This window comes from Salmo salar, chromosome 06, assembly GCF_965601325.2.
Source record: "Salmo salar chromosome 06, fSalSal1, whole genome shotgun sequence".
Classification (NCBI taxonomy): Eukaryota; Metazoa; Chordata; class Actinopteri; order Salmoniformes; family Salmonidae; genus Salmo; species Salmo salar.
The window spans coordinates 4,640,001-4,662,108 of NC_138296.1; the positions used below are offsets into that span (position 1 = coordinate 4,640,001).

Here is a 22,108-nt window from a genome sequence, read left to right on the forward strand (position 1 = left end):
AGTAACTATCTCTCCTCTCCCTCCCCAGACCAGTTCCAGTCTATAGTAACTATCTCTCCTCTCCCTCCCCAGACCAGTTCCAGTCTATAGTAACTATCTCTCCTCTCCCTCCCCAGACCAGTTCCAGTCTATAGTAACTATCTCTCCTCTCCCTCCCCAGGCCAGTTCCAGTCTATAGTAACTATCTCTCCCCAGACCAGTTCCAGTCTATAGTAACTATCTCTCCCAGGCCAGTTCCAGTCTATAGTAACTATCTCTCCTCTCTCTCCCCAGACCAGTTCCAGTCTATAGTAACTATCTCTCCTCTCTCTCCCCAGGCCAGTTCCAGTCTATAGTAACTATCTTCCCAGACCAGTTCCAGTCTATAGTAACTATCTCTTCCCAGACCAGTTCCAGTCTATAGTAACTATCTCTCCTCTCTCTCCCCAGACCAGTTCCAGTCTATAGTAACTATCTCTCCTCTCTCTCCCCAGGACAGTTCCAGTCTATAGTAACTATCTCTCCTCTCTCTCCCCAGGACAGTTCCAGTCTATAGTAACTATCTCTCCTCTCCCTCCCCAGGCCAGTTCCAGTCTATAGTAACTATCTCTCCTCTCTCTCCCCAGGACAGTTCCAGTCTATAGTAACTATCTCTCCTCTCCCTCCCCAGGCCAGTTCCAGTCTATAGTAACTATCTCTCCTCTCTCTCCCCAGACCAGTTCCAGTCTATAGTAACTATCTCTCCTCTCCCTCCCCAGGCCAGTTCCAGTCGATAGTAACTATCTCTCCTCTCTCTCCCCAGACCAGTTCCAGTCTATAGTAACTATCTCTCCTCTCTCTCCCCAGACCAGTTCCAGTCTATAGTAACTATCTCTCCTCTCTCTCCCCAGACCAGTTCCAGTCTATAGTAACTATCTCTCCCCAGACCAGTTCCAGTCTATAGTAACTATCTCTCCTCTCCTTCCCCAGACCAGTTCCAGTCTATAGTAACTATCTCTCCTCTCCCTCCCCAGGCCAGTTCCAGTCTATAGTAACTATCTCTCCTCTCTCTCCCCAGGCCAGTTCCAGTCTATAGTAACTATCTCTCCTCTCCCTCCCCAGGCCAGTTCCAGTGCTCGACAGCGCCACCTGTTGAGCCTGCGTGACTACATGCAGCGCTGCACTAATGAGCTGTACTGGATGGACCAGCAGGCAGGGGAGAGGATCAACTATGACTGGAGCGATACTAACCTGGACTACCCTGCACGTCACAGACAGTATGAGGTAGAGAGGCACACACACACACACACACACTCCTTCACCTGTAGTGCAGGCCCCTGCCACAGTGTCACACCTGATCCTACATGTTATGTCACACCTGATCCTACATGTTACGTCACACCGGATCCTACACGTTACGTCACACCTGATCCTACATGTTATGTCACACCTGATCCTACACGTTACGTCACACCTGATCCTACATGTTATGTCACACCTGATCCTACACGTTATGTCACACCTGATCCTACACGTTATGTCACACCTGATCCTACACGTTATGTCACACCTGATCCTACACGTTACGTCACACCTGATCCTACACGTTACGTCACACCTGATCCTACACGTTATGTCACACCTGATCCTACACGTTATGTCACACCTGATCCTACACGTTACGTCACACCTGATCCTACACGTTACGTGTGTTAGAACGTAAAGAGAGACTTGTATCTCTTTAAATCTCCCACCAGAACTTCATCAGTAAGTGTCTGGAGTCCAAGGAGGCCACCGTCACCAAGCTGAATGATGATGGAGATAAACTCATCGCTACCAACCATCCTGGCAAGAATGTTATTGAGGTACACACACACACACACACACACACACACACACACACACACACACACACACACACACACACACACACACACACACACACACACATCTCTACTGACCATCCTGGCAAGAATGTTATTGAGGTACACACACACACACACACACACACATCTCTACTGACCATCCTGGCAAGAATGTTATTGAGGTACACACACACACACACACACACACACACACACACACACACACACATCTCTACTGACCATCCTGTGATGAATGTTATTGAGGTACACTTCATTTATCCTCTATCATTCTACTATTGGGGCAAATCCTAACTTCCACTTTAGTCAATGTTGACTTAAGTCATGCATTGATGTCAATGGGAGACGAAGGTAAAATCAGACTATTTTAGTGGAAGTTAGGATTCACCCCTACTGAGATTAAAATCCTCTAAATGAATGTGAATGAAAGCAGCAAACAGACAGTAATGTAACAGAGCTTTACTCCACCTGTCAGGCTCATATGGAGGCTGTGCATGCAGACTGGAAGGAGTACCTGAACCTGCTCATCTGTGAGGAGAACCACCTGAAACACATGGATGAGTACCACAAGGTGATTAGTCTACTGTAACACAACCTGACCTGAATACCACCTGAAACACATGGATGAGTACCACAAGGTGATTAGTCTACTGTAACACAACCTGACCTGAATACCACCTGAAACACATGAATGAGTACCACAAGGTGATTAGTCTACTGTAACACAACCTGACCTGAATACCACCTGAAACACATGGATGAGTACCACAAGGTGATTAGTCTACTGTAACACAACCTGACCTGAATACCACCTGAAACACATGGATGAGTACCACAAGGTGATTAGTCTACTGTAACACAACCTGACCTGAATACCACCTGAAACACATGAATGAGTACCACAAGGTGATTAGTCTACTGTAACACAACCTGACCTGAATACCACCTGAAACACATGGATGAGTACCACAAGGTGATTAGTCTACTGTAACACAACCTGACCTGAATACCACCTGAAACACATGGATGAGTACCACAAGGTGATTAGTCTACTGTAACACAACCTGACCTGAATACCACCTGAAACACATGAATGAGTACCACAAGGTGATTAGTCTACTGTAACACAACCTGACCTGAATACCACCTGAAACACATGGACCACAACCACAAGGTGAGTCACAGCAACAAGTATTCAGAAAGCATCAGTTTAAGAAATCCTGAATGTTTGAACAGGGTCATTGGACAAGCATGTGCTGCACAAGGCAACGGTTTCTGAGTTACAGACTTGGCATGTCATGGTACATGAACAGAGTTGGTTAAGGCAGAGACCGACTGGCTGCGAGTCGAACTTAGTGTAAATAAACCCTAGCTGCTTTCAGTGATGTTGTTACCTCAGTGTTTTTCCTGACGGTGTCTGTTTTCTCTCCAGTTCCACAAAGAGGCCCGAGACACCCAGGACCTTCTGAAGAGAATGGACAAAGAGGTGGACCAGAAGTACAAACCAGAGTTCAAGGACATGTACCAGATGGAGAGCCTCATCAGAGACCTGGACGTGAGTGGACTTTACAACTACAAAGTTTTACTAAGAGTGGGCTTTACACTACCGTAGTTTACTAAGAGTGGGCTTTACACTAGTGTAGTTTACTAAGAGTGGGCTTTACACTACCGTAGTTTACTAAGAGTGGGCTTTACACTACCGTAGTTTACTAAGAGTGGGCTTTACACTACCGTAGATTACTAACAGTGGGCTTTACACTACCGTAGTTTACTAACAGTGGGCTTTACACTACCGTAGTTTACTAAGAGTGGGCTTTACACTACCGTAGTTTACTAAGAGTGGGCTTTACACTACCGTAGTTTACTAAGAGTGGGCTTTACACTACCGTAGTTTACTAACAGTGGGCTTTACACTACCATAGTTTACTAAGAGTGGGCTTTACACTAGTGTAGTTTACTAAGAGTGGGCTTTACACTACCGTAGTTTACTAAGAGTGGGCTTTACACTAGTGTAGTTTACTAAGAGTGGGCTTTACACTACCGTAGTTTACTAAGAGTGGGCTTTACACTACCGTAGTTTACTAAGAGTAGGCTTTACACTACCGTAGATTACTAACAGTGGGCTTTACACTACCGTAGTTTACTAACAGTGGGCTTTACACTACCGTAGTTTACTAAGAGTGGGCTTTACACTACCGTAGTTTACTAACAGTGGGCTTTACACTACCGTAGTTTACTAAGAGTGGGCTTTACACTACCGTAGTTTACTAACAGTGGGCTTTACACTACCATAGTTTACTAAGAGTGGGCTTTACACTAGTGTAGTTTACTAAGAGTGGGCTTTACACTACCGTAGTTTACTAACAGTGGGCTTTACACTACCGTAGTTTACTAACAGTGGGCTTTACACTACCGTAGTTTACTAAGAGTGGGCTTTACACTACCGTAGTTTACTAAGAGTGGGCTTTACACTACCGTAGTTTACTAAAAGTGGGCTTTACACTACCGTAGTTTACTAAGAGTGGGCTTTACACTACCGTACTTTACTAAGAGTGGGCTTTACACTACCGTAGTTTACTAAGAGTGGGCTTTACACTACCGTAGATTACTAACAGTGGGCTTTACACTACCGTAGTTTACTAACAGTGGGCTTTACACTACCATAGTTTACTAAGAGTGGGCTTTACACTACCGTAGTTTACTAACAGTGGGCTTTACACTACCGTAGTTTACTAAGAGTGGGCTTTACACTACCGTAGTTTACTAACAGTGGGCTTTACACTACCATAGTTTACTAAGAGTGGGCTTTACACTAGTGTAGTTTACTAAGAGTGGGCTTTACACTACCGTAGTTTACTAAGAGTGGGCTTTACACTACCGTAGTTTACTAACAGTGGGCTTTACACTACCGTAGTTTACTAAGAGTGGGCTTTACACTACCGTAGTTTACTAAGAGTGGGCTTTACACTACCGTAGTTTACTAAAAGTGGGCTTTACACTACCGTAGTTTACTAAGAGTGGGCTTTACACTACCGTACTTTACTAAGAGTGGGCTTTACACTACCGTAGTTTACTAAGAGTGGGCTTTACACTACCGTAGTTTACTAAGAGTGGGCTTTACACTACCGTAGTTTACTAACAGTGGGCTTTACACTACCGTAGTTTACTAACAGTGGGCTTTACACTACCGTAGTTTACTAAGAGTGGGCTTTACACTACCGTAGTTTACTAAGAGTGGGCTTTACACTACCGTAGTTTACTAAGAGTGGGCTTTACACTACCGTAGTTTACTAACAGTGGGCTTTACACTACCGTAGTTTACTAAGAGTGGGCTTTACACTACCGTAGTTTACTAAGAGTGGGCTTTACACTACCGTAGTTTACTAAAAAGTGGGCTTTACACTACCGTAGTTTACTAACAGTGGGCTTTACACTACCGTAGTTTACTAAGAGTGGGCTTTACACTACCGTAGTTTACTAAGAGTGGGCTTTACACTACTGTAGTTTACTAACAGTGGGCTTTACACTACTGTAGTTTACTAACAGTGGGCTTTACACTACCGTAGTTTACTAACGAGTGGGCTTTACACTACCGTAGTTTACTAACAGTGGGCTTTACACTACCGTAGTTTACTAACAGTGGGCTTTACACTACCGTAGTTTACTAAGAGTGGGCTTTACACTACCGTAGTTTACTAACAGTGGGCTTTACACTACCGTAGTTTACTAAGAGTGGGCTTTACACTACCGTAGTTTACTAACAGTGGGCTTTACACTACCGTAGTTTACTAACAGTGGGCTTTACACTACCGTAGTTTACTAAGAGTGGGCTTTACACTACCGTAGTTTACTAACAGTGGGCTTTACACTACCGTAGTTTACTACAAGTCTGGGAGACAGATCTGTTTCTGCTTCAGCCAAACAATGACAAAGCTGTTGGATAAAGCAGAGACAATTCTTTGGTCTGTCAGGTCTGTCTGCTTATCAGGCTGGTATCTAAACTCCTAACTCAATCAAGAGCATTTACATTTTGACAAACGTATTAGCCTTAGAACTATAAATCCAAAATGCTCTTTAAAAAAGTGTGTGTGTGTGTGTGTGTGTGGTGCAGGACCAGGCGAAGGCCATGGACCACTTTGATGAGCGTGTGAAGGCTCTGGAGAAGCGCAGTCTACAGGTTCTCCCCCTCCAGTTCCGCAGGAACACCCCTCAGAAGCTGCTCCCCGTCGAGGCGCTGTGTGAGTTCGACACTGACGAGGTAAACCTTTACACCTGGACACCTCCACTACTTTACCTCACCCTGTGTGAGTGAGACACTGATGTAGTAAACCTTTACACCTGGACACCTCCACTACTTTACCTCACCCTGTGTGTGTGAGACACTGATGTAGTAAACCTTTACACCTGGACATCTCCACTACTTTACCTCACCCTGTGTGTGTGAGACACTGATGTAGTAAACCTTTACACCTGGACACCTCCACTACTTTAACTCACCCTGTGTGTGTGAGACACTGATGTGGTAAACCTGGATATGCCACCACCCTACTGTAGTTTCAGACTGATACCTTGTCCACTATGCTCCTCCACAAACACGCTTCTTCATGACAATCATTCCAGATTTTCTCTCTTCTTTTGTCTCCTCCCCCTCTTTCTCCTCCTTTCCCCTCTCTCTCCTCCTTTCCCCCCTCTCTCCTCCTTTCCCCCCTCTCTCCTCCTTTCCCCTCTCTCTCCTCCTTTCCCCCTCTCTCCTCCTTTCCCCCCTCTCTCCTCCTTTCCCCCCTCTCTCCTTCTTCCCTGTCTCTCTTTCCTCTCCCCCCTCCCTCCCTCCCTGCTTTACCCCCCTGTCTCTCTCTCTCCTTTTCTGTCTCCAGTCATTCTGTAATCCCTATGTGCGGTATGTTTTTCTGTTATCATGACTAAGCACGATCTGACTGCACCACATCTCTCTCTCCTCTGGTTCCTCCTCCTCTCATCCTCCTTCACTCTCACTCCTTTCATTCCAGTCCCCTGACTGTGGTGTTGTGTTGTAATGTATTTAAATCCTTTAAGAGGCCTGTGCTCTCTGCATCTTATTTAAGCCTTTGGTGGATCAGCCACAGGCTGAGGGGGGTTTTAGGAGTGGATTTTATGAGCTGGAGAAGTGAGGGGAAGGGGTGTGTGTGGCGCAGTCGAGAGCTCTTAAGATTTAGGAACCGGATCAAACAGTGAGGGAAGGGGTGTGTGTGGCGCAGTCGAGAGCTCTTAAGATTTAGGAACCGGATCAAACAGTGAGGGAAGGGGTGTGTGTGTGGCGCAGTCGAGAGCTCTTAAGATTTAGGAACTGGATCAAACAGTGAGGGAAGGGGTGTGTGTGGCGCAGTCGAGAGCTCTTAAGATTTAGGAACCGGATCAAACAGTGAGGGAAGGTGGTGTGTGTGGCGCAGTCGAGAGCTCTTAAGATTTAGGAACCGGATCAAACAGTGAGGGAAGGGGTGTGTGTGTGGCGCAGTCGAGAGCTCTTAAGATTTAGGAACCGGATCAAACAGTGAGGGAAGGGGTGTGTGTGTGGCGCAGTCGAGAGCTCTTAAGATTTAGGAACCGGATCAAACAGTGAGGGGAAACGCAGTGTTGTGTTTAGATTTTTCCCCATGTGACCTGACCGGTAAAAACAGTGAACTCTAATTTACTAACTAGGGCTTAGTGTTTCCCTGGTCAGGTCATGTGGTCAGGTCATGTGGTCAGGCCATGTGGTCAGGCCATGTGATCAGGTCATGTGGTCAGGCCATGTGGTCAGGTCATGTGGTCAGGCCATGTGGTCAGGTCATGTGGTCAGGCCATGTGGTCAGGCCATGTGGTCAGGCCATGTGGTCAGGCCATGTGGTCAGGCCATGTGGTCAGGTCATGTGGTCAGGCCATGTGGTCAGGCCATGTGGTCAGGTCATGTGGTCAGGCCATGTGGTCAGGCCATGTGGTCAGGCCATGTGGTCAGGTCATGTGGTCAGGTCATGTGGTCAGGTCATGTGGTCAGGCCATGTGGTCATGTGGTCAGGCCATGTGGTCAGGCCATGTGGTCATGTGGTCATGCCATGTGGTCAGGTCATGTGGTCAGGCCATGTGGTCAGGCCATGTGGTCAGGCCATGTGGTCAGGTCATGTGGTCAGGCCATGTGGTCAGGTCATGTGGTCAGGTCATGTGGTCAGGCCATGTGGTCAGGTCATGTGGTCAGGCCATGTGGTCAGGTCATGTGGTCAGGCCATGTGGTCAGGTCATGTAGTCAGGTCATGTAGTCAGGAAAAGCTAAGGGCCTTATCCAAAGTGGTTCAGTGAGTGAACCTCTGTTTGTGTTCTGGTTGGCCCATGCTGATTCAGTGAGTGAACCTCTATTTGTGTTCTGGTTGGCCCATGCTGATTCAGTGAGTGAACCTCTGTTTGTGTTCTGGTTGGCCCATGCTGATTCAGTGAGTGAACCTCTGTTTGTGTTCTGGTTGGGCCCATGCTGATTCAGTGAGTGAACCTCTGTTTGTGTTCTGGTTCTTTCATACCAGATCAGTGAGTGAAACTCTGTGTAATGTTGTGGTTGTCCATCCCAGGGTCAGATCCTGCGTGGAGAGAGGTACACCCTCCTGAGTAACAAGGGGCCCAAGTGGGAGGTGAAGGACGCGGCCGGGCGTAAACTGACGGCTCCAGGGGCCTGCTTCATGGTCCCCCCCACAGACCCAGAGTCTGTCGCCCTCTCCAACAGGTAAGTGTGTGTGTTATGGGGGTAGAGTGTGTGTGTGTGTGTGTGTGTGTGTGTGATGGGGGTAGGGTGTGTGTGTGTGTGTGTGTGTGTGTGTGTGTGTGTGATGGGGGTAGGGTGTGTGTGTGTTATGGGGGTAGGGTGTGTGTGTGTTATGGGGGTAGGGTGTGTGTGTGTGATGGGGGTAGGGTGTGTGTGTGTAATGGGGGTAGGGTGTGTGTGTGTTATGGGGGTAGGGTGTGTGTGTGTGATGGGGGTAGGGTGTGTGTGTGTGTGTGTGTGTGTGTGTGTGTGTGTGTGTGTGTGTGTGTGTGTGTGTGTGTGTGTGTGTGTGTGTGATGGGGGTAGGGTGTGTGTGTGTGTGTGTGTGTGTGTGATGGGGGTAGGGTGTGTGTGTGTTATGGGGGTAGGGTGTGTGTGTGTGATGGGGGTAGGGTGTGTGTGTGTGATGGGGGTAGGGTGTGTGTGTGTGATGGGGGTAGGGTGTGTGTGTGTGATGGGGGTAGGGTGTGTGTGTGTGTGTGTGTGATGGGGGTAGGGTGTGTGTGTGTTATGGGGGTAGGGTGTGTGTGTGTGATGGGGGTAGGGTGTGTGTGTGTGATGGGGGTAGGGTGTGTGTGTGTGATGGGGGTAGGGTGTGTGTGTGTGATGGGGGTAGGGTGTGTGTGTGTGATGGGGGTAGGGTGTGTGTGTGTGATGGGGGTAGGGTGTGTGTGTGTTATGGGGGTAGGGTGTGTGTGTGTGATGGGGGTAGGGTGTGTGTGTGTGATGGGGGTAGGGTGTGTGTGTGTGATGGGGGTAGGGTGTGTGTGTGTGTGTGTGTGTGTGTGTGTGTGTGTGTGTGATGGGGGTAGGGTGTGTGTGTGTTATGGGGGTAGGGTGTGTGTGTGTGATGGGGGTAGGGTGTGTGTGTGTGATGGGGGTAGGGTGTGTGTGTGTGTTATGGGGGTAGGGTGTGTGTGTGTGATGGGGGTAGGGTGTGTGTGTGTGATGGGGGTAGGGTGTGTGTGTGTGATGGGGGTAGGGTGTGTGTGTGTGATGGGGGTAGGGTGTGTGTGTGTGATGGGGGTAGGGTGTGTGTGTGTGATGGGGGTAGGGTGTGTGTGTGTGATGGGGGTAGGGTGTGTGTGTGTTATGGGGGTAGGGTGTGTGTGTGTGATGGGGGTAGGGTGTGTGTGTGTGATGGGGGTAGGGTGTGTGTGTGTGATGGGGGTAGGGTGTGTGTGTGTGATGGGGGTAGGGTGTGTGTGTGTGATGGGGGTAGGCGGGGTGCACGTGTCTGTCTACTGTGTGATTGTGTTGTTTCCAGAGACGGTGTACTTGTACACTGTGTAACAGGGTCTGTTGTGTGTTTCCAGTCTGGCCAGCCAGCAGAAGGGTATTAAGATGAAGGTGTCTGGCAGTAAGACCACCCTGGTCAAACGCCTGGAGGAACTGAAGAAAGACGGCTCCGCTGGCTCTGGTAGGTACTGTTATGTCATGGTATGTCATGTCATGTTATGTCCCTGTCTCAACCTCTGAATGCTCGGCTATGAAAAGCCAACTGACATTTTACTCCTGAGGTGCTGACCTGTTGACCCTCTGTAACAGGGCTCTCCAGGCTTTTCTAGCATGAGCTACTTTAAAAAATGAAACATGTCGCAAGCAATTCTTTTTTATTTTATTTATAGCTTTTAAGTAGGCACATTCTTCTCTTCTCCTCTACCCGGCAACTCTTCCCCAGGTCCTTGCTGTACAAAATATGTCAATATACCTGGTAAAATAATGGTTAATAACCAGTATTCAACACGACAGCCCCATAAAATCATCTTTAGTATTTTCCAGATTTTTTTCTTCTCCTGGTTTTGACTCTGTTTCTTACTCTCAATAGTACAATTGTTCATAGAGAAACAGCAAAGGGATGTTCTGAGTCCATGTCCGTGTTCTGAGTCCATGTCCGTGTTCTGAGTCCATGTCCGTGTTCTGAGTCCATGTCCGTGTTCTGAGTCCATGTCCGTGTTCTGAGTCCATGTCCGTGTTCTGAGTCCATGTCCGTGTTCTGAGTCCATGTCCGTGTTCTGAGTCCATGTCCGTGTTCTGAGTCCATGTCCGTGTTCTTAGTCCATGTCCGTGTTCTGAGTCCATGTCCGTGTTCTGAGTCCATGTCCGTGTTCTGAGTCCATGTCCGTGTTCTGAGTCCATGTCCGTGTTCTGAGTCCATGTCCGTGTTCTGAGTCCATGTCCGTGTTCTGAGTCCATGTCCGTGTTCTGAGTCCATGTCCATGCTTAAATCACATCAGAATACCTTTTTTGAGTGGAATTCCCCTTTAATTGCGCCTCTCGCCAGAGAGAGATGTGTTGCTCTAGGGATGTTTCTGTCGGCCTACTGCAGCTCGTGTCATGGCAGAGTTTGATGTAAATAATCATGACAGTTCTGTCAGGTAAGCCTACTTTACAGTTAACATTTAATTAACAAGGTTATTGGGGAAAGTCTTTCTGTCCATGCCGCTCTGACATTGCTCGACCATATATTTATATATTCTTAATTCCATTCCTTTACTTAGATTTGTGTGTATTGTTAGATACTACTGCACTGTTGGAACTAGAAACACAAGCATTTCACTACACCCGCAATAACATCTGGTAAACATGTGTATGTGACCAGTAACATCTGGTAAACATGTGTATGTGACCAATAACATCTGGTAAACACGTGTATGTGACCAATAACATCTGGTAAACATGTGTATGTGACCAATAACATCTGGTAAACACGTGTATGTGACCAATAACATCTGGTAAACACGTGTATGTGACCAATAACATCTGGTAAACACGTGTATGTGACCAATAACATCTGGTAAACACGTGTATGTGACCAATAACATCTGGTAAACATGTGTATGTGACCAGTAACATCTGGTAAACACGTGTATGTGACCAATAACATCTGGTAAACACGTGTATGTGACCAATAACATCTGGTAAACACGTGTATGTGACCAATAACATCTGGTAAACATGTGTATGTGACCAATAACATCTGGTAAACACGTGTATGTGACCAATAACATCTGGTAAACACGTGTATGTGACCAATAACATCTGGTAAACACGTGTATGTGACCAATAACATCTGGTAAACACGTGTATGTGACCAATAACATCTGCTAAACACGTGTATGTGACCAATAAAGTTTGATCCGATTTTAAGATATAAGTTATCATTAGCATCGCTAACTGGCTAAATGGATTGATAAACAAACACGCACCAGACAGATGGACGGGCAATATTGCTGGAAATGTATTGGCAGATATTGTGTTCGGGTTAGGATTTTGAAGCCAGGTATGGCTAACTAGGAGTGGGTGAATGTCAATGTATCTTTGATTGGGTGGCAGCCTGGAGTTTTATGTTTATGACAGTTTGCGATGGAACACATGAAACAAAATGCATGTCCTTTTTAGAATTCATTTATTTGTATTTTATTTAACCTTTATTTAACTTGGCAAGTCAGTTAAGAACAAATTCTTATTTACAATGACGGCCTACCCCGGCCAAACCCGAACAACACTGGGCCAGTTTTGCGCCGCCCTATGGGATTCCCCAATCACAGCCGGTTGTGATACAGCCTAGAATCGAACCAGGGTCTGTAGTGACGCCTCTTGCACTGAGATGCAGGTCCTTAGACCGCTGTGCCACTCAGGAGCCCAGCTACATGGCGAGCTACTCATAGGTGGGCTGTGAGCTACTGGTAGATCTCCATCCACCTATTGGAGAGCCCTGATCTATAACCACTGTGATTATTATTTCACCCTGCTGGTCATCTATGATCGTCTGAACATCTTCAAGAACCATCTGGCCTTAATGGCTGTATACTCCTTATAATCACCACCCAGCACAACCAGAAAGAGGACTGGTCAGTCCCTCAGAGCCTGGTTCCTCTCTACCCAGTACAACCAGAAAGAGGACTGGTCAGCCCCTCAGAGCCTGGTTTCTCTCTACCCAGTACAACCAGAAAGAGGACTGGTCAGCCCCTCAGAGCCTGGTTCCTCTCTACCCAGTACAACCAGAAAGAGGACTGGTCAACACCTCAGAGCCTGGTTCCTCTCTACCCAGTACAACCAGAAAGAGGACTGGTCAGCCCCTCAGAGCCTGGTTCCTCTCTACCCAGTACAACCAGAAAGAGGACTGGTCAGCCCTCAGAGCCTGGTTCCTCTCTACCCAGTACAACCAGAAAGAGGACTGGTCAGCCCTCAGAGCCTGGTTCCTCTCTACCCAGTACAACCAGAAAGAGGACTGGTCAGCCCCTCAGAGCCTGGTTCCTCTCTACCCAGCACAACCAGAAAGAGGACTGGTCAGCCCCTCATAGCCTGGTTCCTCTCTACCCAGTACAACCAGAAAGAGGACTGGCCACCCCTCAGAGCCTGGTTCCTCTCTAGGTTTCTTCCTAGGTTCCTGCCCTTTCTAGGAAGGTGTTTCTAGCCACCGTGCTTCTACAGCTACAGAGTTTCTGTATAAGCTCTTTGTGACATCTGCTGGTGTAAAAAGCACTTCATAAATAAATGTGATTGATTGGTTGGCATGTCATGGTATGTCATATTACTACTGAAGTTAATCACTAGAACTGCAGCTTAAAACAAAACATAAAACATGTAGTGATTTGTAGGCCAGTGTGATTGTCTGATTGTCAATGTGATGTTATGTTGAGTGTCTGGTTCTATATTCTGTGTGTGTGTGTGTGTGTGTGTGTGTGTGTGTGTGTGTGTGTGTGTGTGTGTGTGTGTGTGTGTGTGTGTGTGTGTGTGTGTGTGTGTGTGTGTGTGTATGGATGTTGTGATTGTTGAGTCTGGTTGTATATGATTTGTTGTGTGTGTTATTTTGGTGTGTGATTGATTGATTGATGAACATTGTAGACAAGGAGGAGCAGCAGTGTCGCCAGCTGATGGCCGGTTTGGACAAGGTGACCAGTGATCTGGACAAACAGGAGAAGGCCATCTACTCTCGAGTGCGCCCCCCGCTGGAGCAGACCAGGCCACTTCAGGACAGCGCTGACCGTCTGCAGGACGTCAAGGTAGTTCATCGTTTTTCTCCTTTCTCTGCACAGAGGGTGTAGAGCGGTAGAGATGCTTTTCCTCCTCTACTCTTCTCCTGTCCTCCTATTTAGACTAGAATCCTTTCGATACAGTTTTCAAACCCATTTAATCCTACCAAAGAAAGTTGAGACAGTTTTTTTTATGCTTATTGAGGAAGTACTATTAGTTAGTTCCAGGAAGTGTACACTTTTGTTTTATGCTTATCCCATATTCTTCCACCAGGACATTGCGGCCGTGGTTCGTAAGATCGAGCCGGAGAAGTCATCCAAGGTGAGGGAGGCTGAGAAGTTCCTGACCTCTAACCCTAAATGTGCCAGCGCCCCTCAGCTGAACGGCAAGGTGAACGAGGCCAACAACAAATACGACAAGATCAACCTGCTGCTCAAGTGCTCCGAGGACAAGTGAGTAGCTTTTCTACTTGACTTGTTAGTAGAGATGGTAGTAGTTACACAAAACTCAGGACCAGTTCTACTTTATGAGAGAGTTTTCCTGTTTCACTAGGATGACTAACCTGTAGGCTACTATGACACTATTTAAACACATTTTAAATGTCATTTTAATCAAATGTAATTTAATCATATCATGTGTTTGTTTACAGGCTTCAGAATTCCAACCGCCTGGAGAACTCCCTTCAAAACGGGAAATCTTTATTGTCCAGCTACGAGAACAAGTTGGTCAGGGAGGAAGTCGCCCCAGCAGACATCTCATCTCTGGAGAAGACACAGCGTCAACTGGCTGTAAGATGGCTGCCCTCTGATCGCTCATTTATTCTCATCAGGATTCATGTTTAGATCTAAATAGATCATCTCCACAAAGGAAATGTATTGTACTTTTACAGTTCAGATACCAAAGGCAGAAGCATATTTTATAATGACATACAGTACAAATATATGATGAGCTGGAAGATCTGAGCTACACACTCATATCTCAAGTTTGTCCTGGTTGGGGCAGAACTTCCCCCAGACACAATTCAACCTCACTTCCTCTCCTGACAGGATATTGCATCAGAGCTGAAGACCAAGAGGTCCGCGGTGACGGAGACGGAGGCTAACCTGCGTGCGGCCAAAGGCAGCTGTGACACCATGGCAACCAAGCTGCAGGAGCACTGCCCCGACATCGAGAGGCAGGAAGGCGAGGTCCGGAAACTTAACAAACGCTACGACAACCTCAACAGGCAGATCGACACCAGGTAAAGGGACTGACACAACTTTGACTTCAAATAAATTATAAAATCAAATGTTATTGGTTGCGTACACATATTTAGCAGATGTTATCGTGGGTGTTGTGAAACGTTTGTGTTCCTAGCTCCAACAGTGCAGTAGTAACAATACATGTAAATCTACAAAATACAAATATTAGAACAAGACTGTCAGACTCCGGAATATAAACATCTATGTTTATGATGGTGTGTATAGACATAGAGTTTATGAATAGAAACGGTGTGTACAGCAGTAGTTATATATGATGGTGTGTATAGACAGTATATGAATAGAAACAGTGTGTACAGTAGTAGTTATATAGGATGGTGTGTATAGACAGTATATGAATAGAAACTGTGTGTACAGCAGTAGTTATATAGAATTGCCTTGACAAGAATACAGTATATAGACATGAAGTAGGTAAAACAGTATGTAAACGTTATTAAAGTGACCAGTGTTCAATGACTATGTACTGTACATAAGGCAGCAGTCTCTAAGGTGCATTTGAACCCTGTGGCTGCGTTCCGATTTTCTACCCTTCTCCAGAACTCAAAATCATTGGATTGGTACAAGTATGACTGGAGGGCGTTCCCATTTCCAACATATTTCTTACACCAGTCCAATCATTTTAAATACATAAAGGGAAGTGTACAAGTGCACACTTTGGGAGAAGGTAGAGAATTGGAATGTAACCTTTGACATCCATAAATTATAATTGTGAGGTTAGAGGACTGATTGAGCGTTCGTCGCCCTTTACTACTGGTAAAAAAAAAGGTTGAAGCCAAGAACAAGAATCATCGTAGCCAGACCTGTATTGTGATTTTACGTGTTACGTTCACGTTGTGGTGTGTTACGTTCACGTTGTGGTGTGTTACGTTCACGTTGTGGTGTGTTACTGTTACGTTCACGTTGTGTTACTGTTACGTTCACGTTGTGGTGTGTTACGTTCACGTTGTGGTGTGTTACGTTCGCGTTGTGGTGTGTTACGTTCACGTTGTGGTGTGTTACGTTCACGTGTGTGGTGTGTTACGTTCACGTTGTGGTGTGTTACGTTCACGTTGTGGTGTGTTACGTTCACGTTCACGTTGTGGTGTGTTACGTTCACGTTGTGTTACTGTTACGTTCACGTTGTGGTGTGTTACGTTCACGTTGTGGTGTGTTACGTTCACGTTGTGGTGTGTTACGTTCACGTTCACATTGTGGTGTGTTACGTTCACGTTCACGTTGTGGTGTGTTACGTTCACGTTGTGGTGTGTTACGTTCACGTTCACGTTGTGGTGTGTTACGTTCACGTTCACGTTGTGGTGTGTTACGTTCACGTTGTGGTGTGTTACTGTTACATTCACGTTGTGTTGTGGTGTGTTACTGTTATGTTCACGTTGTGTTGTGGGTGTGTTACGTTCACGTTGTGTTGTGGTGTGTTACAGAACTCAGAGCCTGCAGAGGGCTAAGACGTCGTACAGCAACTACCGCAGTGACTACGACAACCTGAACAACTGGCTGTCCCGCGTGCCAAACTATGAGCCAACTGAGAAAGACAACCTCAGTCAGGTGGAAACCAAGCTGGAAAAACAGAAGGTAGGTGGCTGGTTTCTGATTGTCACACTAATGGTTAATGTTAGGATTGGGGGAGGGGAAACTGATTTTAGATCTGTACCTAGGGGAAACTGATTTTAGATCTGTACCTAGGGGAAACTGATTTTAGATCTGTACCTAGGGGAAGCTGATTTTAGATCTGTACCTAGGGGAAGCTGAGTTTAGATCTGTACCTAGGGGAAGCTGATTTTAGATCTGTACCTAGGGGAAGCTGAGTTAAGATCTGTACCTAGGGGAAGCTGAGTTTAGATCTGTACCTAGGGGAAGCTGAGTTAAGATCTGTACCTAGGGGAAGCTGAGTTTAGATCTGTACCTAGGGGAAGCTGAGTTTAGATCTGTACCTAGGGGAAGCTGAGTTAAGATCTGTACCTAGGGGAAGCTGAGTTAAGATCTGTACCTAGGGGAAGCTGAGTTAAGATCTGTACCTAGGGGAAGCTGAGTTAAGATCTGTACCTAGGGGAAGCTGATTTTAGATCTGTACCTAGGGGAAGCTGATTTTAGATCTGTACCTAGGGGAAGCTGATTTTAGATCTGTACCTAGGGGAGAGCTGATTTTAGATCTGTACCTAGGGGAAGCTGATTTTAGATCTGTACCTAGGGGAGAGCTGATTTTAGATCTGTACCTAGGGGAGACTTCACCCCAGCACGGTTGAGGATAGTCAGGTGTTCACAATTTTGCAATCCTGTCCTGAACTCAAAAAATATTTTCAGCTGAGAGGTTCCAGTCAATTTTCTAGTTGTAATGGAAAGAGTACTCTTTTGATCCAAAGCATTAGACTCATCTTTTATTGTACCTCTGGTCAAAGTCCTCTACCTCTAATGTCCTGTTATGTTTCTGTACCTCTGGTCAAAGTCCTCTACCTCTAATGGTCCTGTTATGTTTCTATACCTCTAGTCAAAGTCCTCTACCTCTAATGGTCCTGTTATGTTTCTATACCTCTAGTCAAAGTCCTCTACCTCTAATGTCCTGTTATGTTTCTATACCTCTAGTCAAAGTCCTCTACCTCTAATGGTCCTGTTATGTTTCTATACCTCAAGTCAAAGTCCTCAACCACTAATGGTCCTGTTATGTTTCTATACCTCTGGTCAAAGTCCTCTACCTCTAATGGTCCTGTTATGTTTCTATACCTCTGGTAAAAGTCCTCTACCTCTACTGGTCCTGTCCTGTTTGTCGGTCTAAAATGTTGATTTCTGTGTTGTCACAGAACCTGCTCTCCGACATTAAAAAGAAGGAGTCTGAGTTGAACAACGTATCGAAAAATGCCCAACTTTACCAGCAAGCCGTCAAGGTAGGGGAATGAACACTGATCGACACATCAGTTCTGATTACCTACGGCTAGGAGAAATGTATACGATTTGATGTAACTCTTTCTCTCATTTTTCTTACTCTCAATGAATAATTGATTTGACTAATTTGTGTTTGCAGGACTATGAGAATGATACTGAGAAGTTCAAGTCAATTCTGGACCTTGAAGATGGGCTGGTCCCTCAGACCTACAAGAGAAGCAGACTGGAGTCCCCTGCACTCAGGGTCAAGGAAGAGGTAAGGAAGGCTGCAGCTGTGGCCCAAATGGAACCCATTTCCCTATTTAGTGCGCTACTTTTGGACTCTGGTCATAAGGCCCTGGTCAAAAGTAGTGCACTATATAGGGAATAGGGTGCATGGGCCCTGGTCAAAAGTAATCCACTGATATGGAATATTGTGTAATTTTGAAAGTCAGCCCTTGACAATAACCTCAATGCATATTACACGTTGTAATGTGATACATTTTCAGGAAGTCTTTTGAACGACATCTTCTAATGAACACTCTGAAAAACAAATCTAATCAGATGTTATGTCACATGCGCCGAATACAACAGGTGTAGACCTCACAGTGAAATGCTTACTTACAAGCCCTTAATTAACAATGCAGTTAAGAATAAAGTAAAAAATAAAGATATAAATAATTAAAGAGCAGCAGTAAAATAACAGAAGCAAATGATGCCCCTGGTTCCATACATTTTCATAATTTCCTTGTTTACAGGAATCTGCCATTGAAGCTAAATTCACCGAAGTGAATGCAGTTAACAAGCAAAGGATGGCAAATCTGCAGTTTGCGCAAGGCCTTATGAATCAGGTGAGATACTCCTGAATGTTTAACAATCAATGTTGCACATCTTTATATAGATCCAAAATAGAATTTAAATGTCACATCATTCTAAATAAACATCATTGCCATTACTTCTAAAAAAATAACCCCAGCCTCCTCTCCCTCTCTCTCAGCAATCAGACGTGATCGTTGCAAACAATGTCCAGCAAGTCAAATCTGCCGCTCCCGGAGAAGAAGCCTGGAGGATCGAGAGTCAACTGAAAGACGAGATCCAGAGGAGGGAGCAGCTGGAGAAGGATCTAGAGAAAATCCAGACGGACATCTACATGTTGGAGGGCCAGAAGCCGGAGGACACCGTCGTCAAGAAGGAGATCATCAAGAAGGTTCCGGATCCTACTCTGGTCGACGAGGTTCACAATGTCCGTCAGAAACTATCAGACGAAACCCGGGTCACCCGGGCCATGGACAACGAGCTGGAGGCGCTGAGGCTGAAGCTGCGCGGCATCGAAACAGAGATCAAAGAAGGAGCACAGCAGTACACCGTGAAGGAGGTGCTGCGTATCGAGAGGGACCGTGGCCAGGAGGAGGAGGTGAGGAGGCTCAGGGAGGAGCTGGAAGAGCTGAGGAGGAAGAAGACCATCAAGGACAATGAGGTGATTCAGATCACCAAGCAGGTGACGCTCCTGGCACAGCAGAAGTCCAAGGAGCAGGAGGTGATCACAGAGGAGGAGGTGATTAAAGTGCAGAATGACCCGCAACTGGAGAACGAGTACCGCATCCTCTTGGACAGGAAGCAGAAGGAGCAGGAGGCCAGGAAGCAACTTGAGGACGAGCTGCGCTTCCTCCAGGACAAGCTCCGCAGGCTGGAGAAGGAGAAGTCCATGGCTGAGGAGAAGATCTCCATCAAGGAGGTGCTGAAGGTAGAGAAGGATATCGCCTTTGAGAGGGAGGTAGAGAATCTCAGGATGCAACATGAGGATGAGAAGGCCAAGCACCGGTCTTCACAAAGGGAGCGTGCCGACCTCCAGAGGAAGATCTCCAGCCTAGAGGAGGAAAAGACAAGGGTCATAGTTCAGGAGAAGGTGAGGGAGATCGTCAGGCCCGACCCCAAGGCTGAGGCTGAAGTGGCCAACCTACGCATGGAACTGGTGGAGCACCAGAGGAGGTACAGAGACGCCGACCAGCAGCTGAAGTCCCACCAGGACGAGCTGAAGATGCTGAGAAACAGAGGTCCGCAGATCGAGATCAAGGAGATCATCAAGGAAGTCATCAAGTACAAGACAGACCCGCAGACCGAGAGGGAGCTGGAGAAACTCCGCAACGAGATTGTGGACAAGACGCACCAGACGGAGAAGTCAGAGATGGAGATCAGGCAGCTGAGGGACGAGATTCAGCGGTGGAAGGACACCAAGCCCCAGGTGCAAATTAAAGAGGTGGTTAATGAGGTGCTGGAGTACAAAGAAAACCCCAAGACCAAGGAGGAGATTGAGATCCTGAAGAGGAAGCTGGCGGACGAGCAGAAGAAACGCCTGGACCTGGAGAGGGAGCGATCAGCTAATGAGGAGAAGATCCGGCTAAGGAAGATCGACCTGTCCCAGGTCAGGGAGAAGGTGGTTCAGCAGGAGGTGGTTAAGATGGAGGAGGACCCATTACTGAGGTCAGAGTGCACCACCTTCATACAGAACATCAACAATGAACAGAGGCAGAGGGAGACCCTGAAAGAGGAGCTCTACCAACTTCAGAGTAGGAAGGCCAACCTGGACGCACAGCTGGAGGAGCTGGAGCGAGAACGCCGAGCTAGGCGTGATGCAGAGCTGGAGATCCAGAGGCTGAGGGTCAGGCTGAACGAGATGGAGGTCAGGGACAAGGAGAACAGGGAGAGGGTCACAGTGAAACAGATGGTGGTTCTCCAGCAGGACCCCCAGCAAGAGAAAGAGCACTCCATCCTCAAGCTGCAGGTGGAGGAGGAGAGACACAAGCGCACCCTGCTGGAGAAGGAGCTGAACATCCTGCTCCAGCAGCAGGTCACCCTGGAGAGGATGGTGGTGAAGGAGAAGGTGGTGCGCACCGAGACCATCCAGGTAGAGAAAGACCCGGAGGCTGAGCTGGAGATCGAGACGATGACGAGGACGCTGGAACAGGAGAAGAGGAGGAGGCTCGAGCTGGACCAGGAGCTGGGCAGCCTCAAGTCCCGCCTGTCCGACATGGAGTTCACCAACACCAAGTCGTCCAAGGAGCTGGACTACATCCGCGACGAGAGCAGTCGCCTCCAGCAGGAGAACCAGAGGCTACAGAATGACATCCGCAGGCTGCAGTCCGAGATCCAGATCACCTCCACGGAGACCCGGAGCATCTCCAACTCGGCCCCCATGGAGAGCGGGAAGAACCTAGAGCTGAGGTTGGACTCACTGCAGAGGGAGCTGGCCGAACTGAGGGCCATCACCAGCCAGAAGGATGAGGAGATCGAGAAGCTACAGAAGAGCCTGTCGGCTATCCAGATCAAGAGGGAGCAGAGGGAGAGCCACCTGAGGAGATCCATCGTGGTCATCGACCCCGACTCGGGTAAGGAGATGAGGCCGGAGGAGGCCTACAAGCTGGGGCTGATCGACTGGAAGATGTTTGTGAACCTCCAGAGCCAGGAGTGCGACTGGGAGGAGATCAGTGTCAAGGGCCCCAAGGGGGAGTCCTCTGTTCTCCACGACAGGAAGTCTGGGAAGAGGTTCTCCATTGAAGACGCCCTGAGGGCTGGGAACATCACCAACCGCCAGCTGCAGCAGTACCATGACAAGGAGATCACCATCCAGGAGTTCGGAGTCATGGTGTCGGGAAAGACCAAGTGAAACAGAAACATCTGAAACAAAACTACTTTAACGGTCTATGTTTCTGACTACCATGAGTTTGAAATGTGTGCCGTTTCTTGATTTTGGATTTCACTAGATTTGAATCTTCCAAAATGTTTTAATTCTGACATTCTTGATCTAACATTAAACAATATGTTAGTTTTATATGTATACTTCCTCCTCTCTGTCTCTCTCTCTCTCTCTCTCTACATTGCACTGTTATATTTATTTTCAAACGCATAATACACTATAAATACACAAACTGGTGTTTATAGCCAGTCAAATGGTTGTAGAAGGGTTTTCTGTCTGTCCCTGGAATAAGCTTGTTAAACTACTTACACTGGGTACAGGGTTAGAGGTACTTTAAATATCTTTATTTTGTTTTGAACGTGGGATTGAATTTACATACACAAGGATATGAACGGATATTGGTAATATCGGTCTGTGGTGTACTACTGTAAAACGGTCTGGTCTCTCAGCTGTTTTACATGTCTTACATAAGAAATAAAACAGTCAAATGGTACACTTGTTTGTTGTGTGGTTCTTTAAAGGCCAGTTTTAAACACAAATAGATTTACAAAGATATAGATAAGCAAGATAAGTAATCTTTAGGCATATGGTCCACACATGAAGCTTGTATTTATTAAAAGAAATATAACTGTACAGCTTTTCTTGAAAACCACCGTATTCCTGCTAATCTCAAGGACAGATCTGGTCATCGAAACAATAAGTTACCCTCTTATCTTCA

At 46.7% G+C, this 22,108-nt stretch overlaps 1 protein-coding gene across 3 annotated transcripts in view; it reads left to right on the plus strand.

Moving 5' to 3' along the window:
* LOC106606188 (periplakin) overlaps positions 1–21,883 on the plus strand; it is a 51,871-nt gene extending 29,988 nt beyond the window's left edge. For 2 of the 3 annotated variants that reach the window (XM_045719570.2, XM_045719571.2), the window contains 16 exons: positions 1,081–1,242; positions 1,716–1,823; positions 2,317–2,412; positions 3,274–3,396; positions 5,953–6,099; positions 8,414–8,565; positions 9,921–10,024; positions 13,456–13,613; positions 13,858–14,036; positions 14,234–14,372; positions 14,631–14,824; positions 16,262–16,412; positions 17,636–17,719; positions 17,857–17,973; positions 18,455–18,547; positions 18,694–21,883. In XM_045719570.2, coding sequence (XP_045575526.1) covers positions 1,081–1,242; positions 1,716–1,823; positions 2,317–2,412; positions 3,274–3,396; positions 5,953–6,099; positions 8,414–8,565; positions 9,921–10,024; positions 13,456–13,613; positions 13,858–14,036; positions 14,234–14,372; positions 14,631–14,824; positions 16,262–16,412; positions 17,636–17,719; positions 17,857–17,973; positions 18,455–18,547; positions 18,694–21,360 — 4,674 coding nt within the window. In that variant the 3' untranslated portion in view covers positions 21,361–21,883. Of the gene's footprint in view, positions 1–1,080; positions 1,243–1,715; positions 1,824–2,316; positions 2,413–2,476; positions 2,882–3,273; positions 3,397–5,952; positions 6,100–8,413; positions 8,566–9,920; positions 10,025–13,455; positions 13,614–13,857; positions 14,037–14,233; positions 14,373–14,630; positions 14,825–16,261; positions 16,413–17,635; positions 17,720–17,856; positions 17,974–18,454; positions 18,548–18,693 lie in introns of those variants that run through there. The other variant, XM_082976253.1, reaches the window with a different exon arrangement.
* The last annotated feature ends 225 nt before the right edge of the window (positions 21,884–22,108 follow it).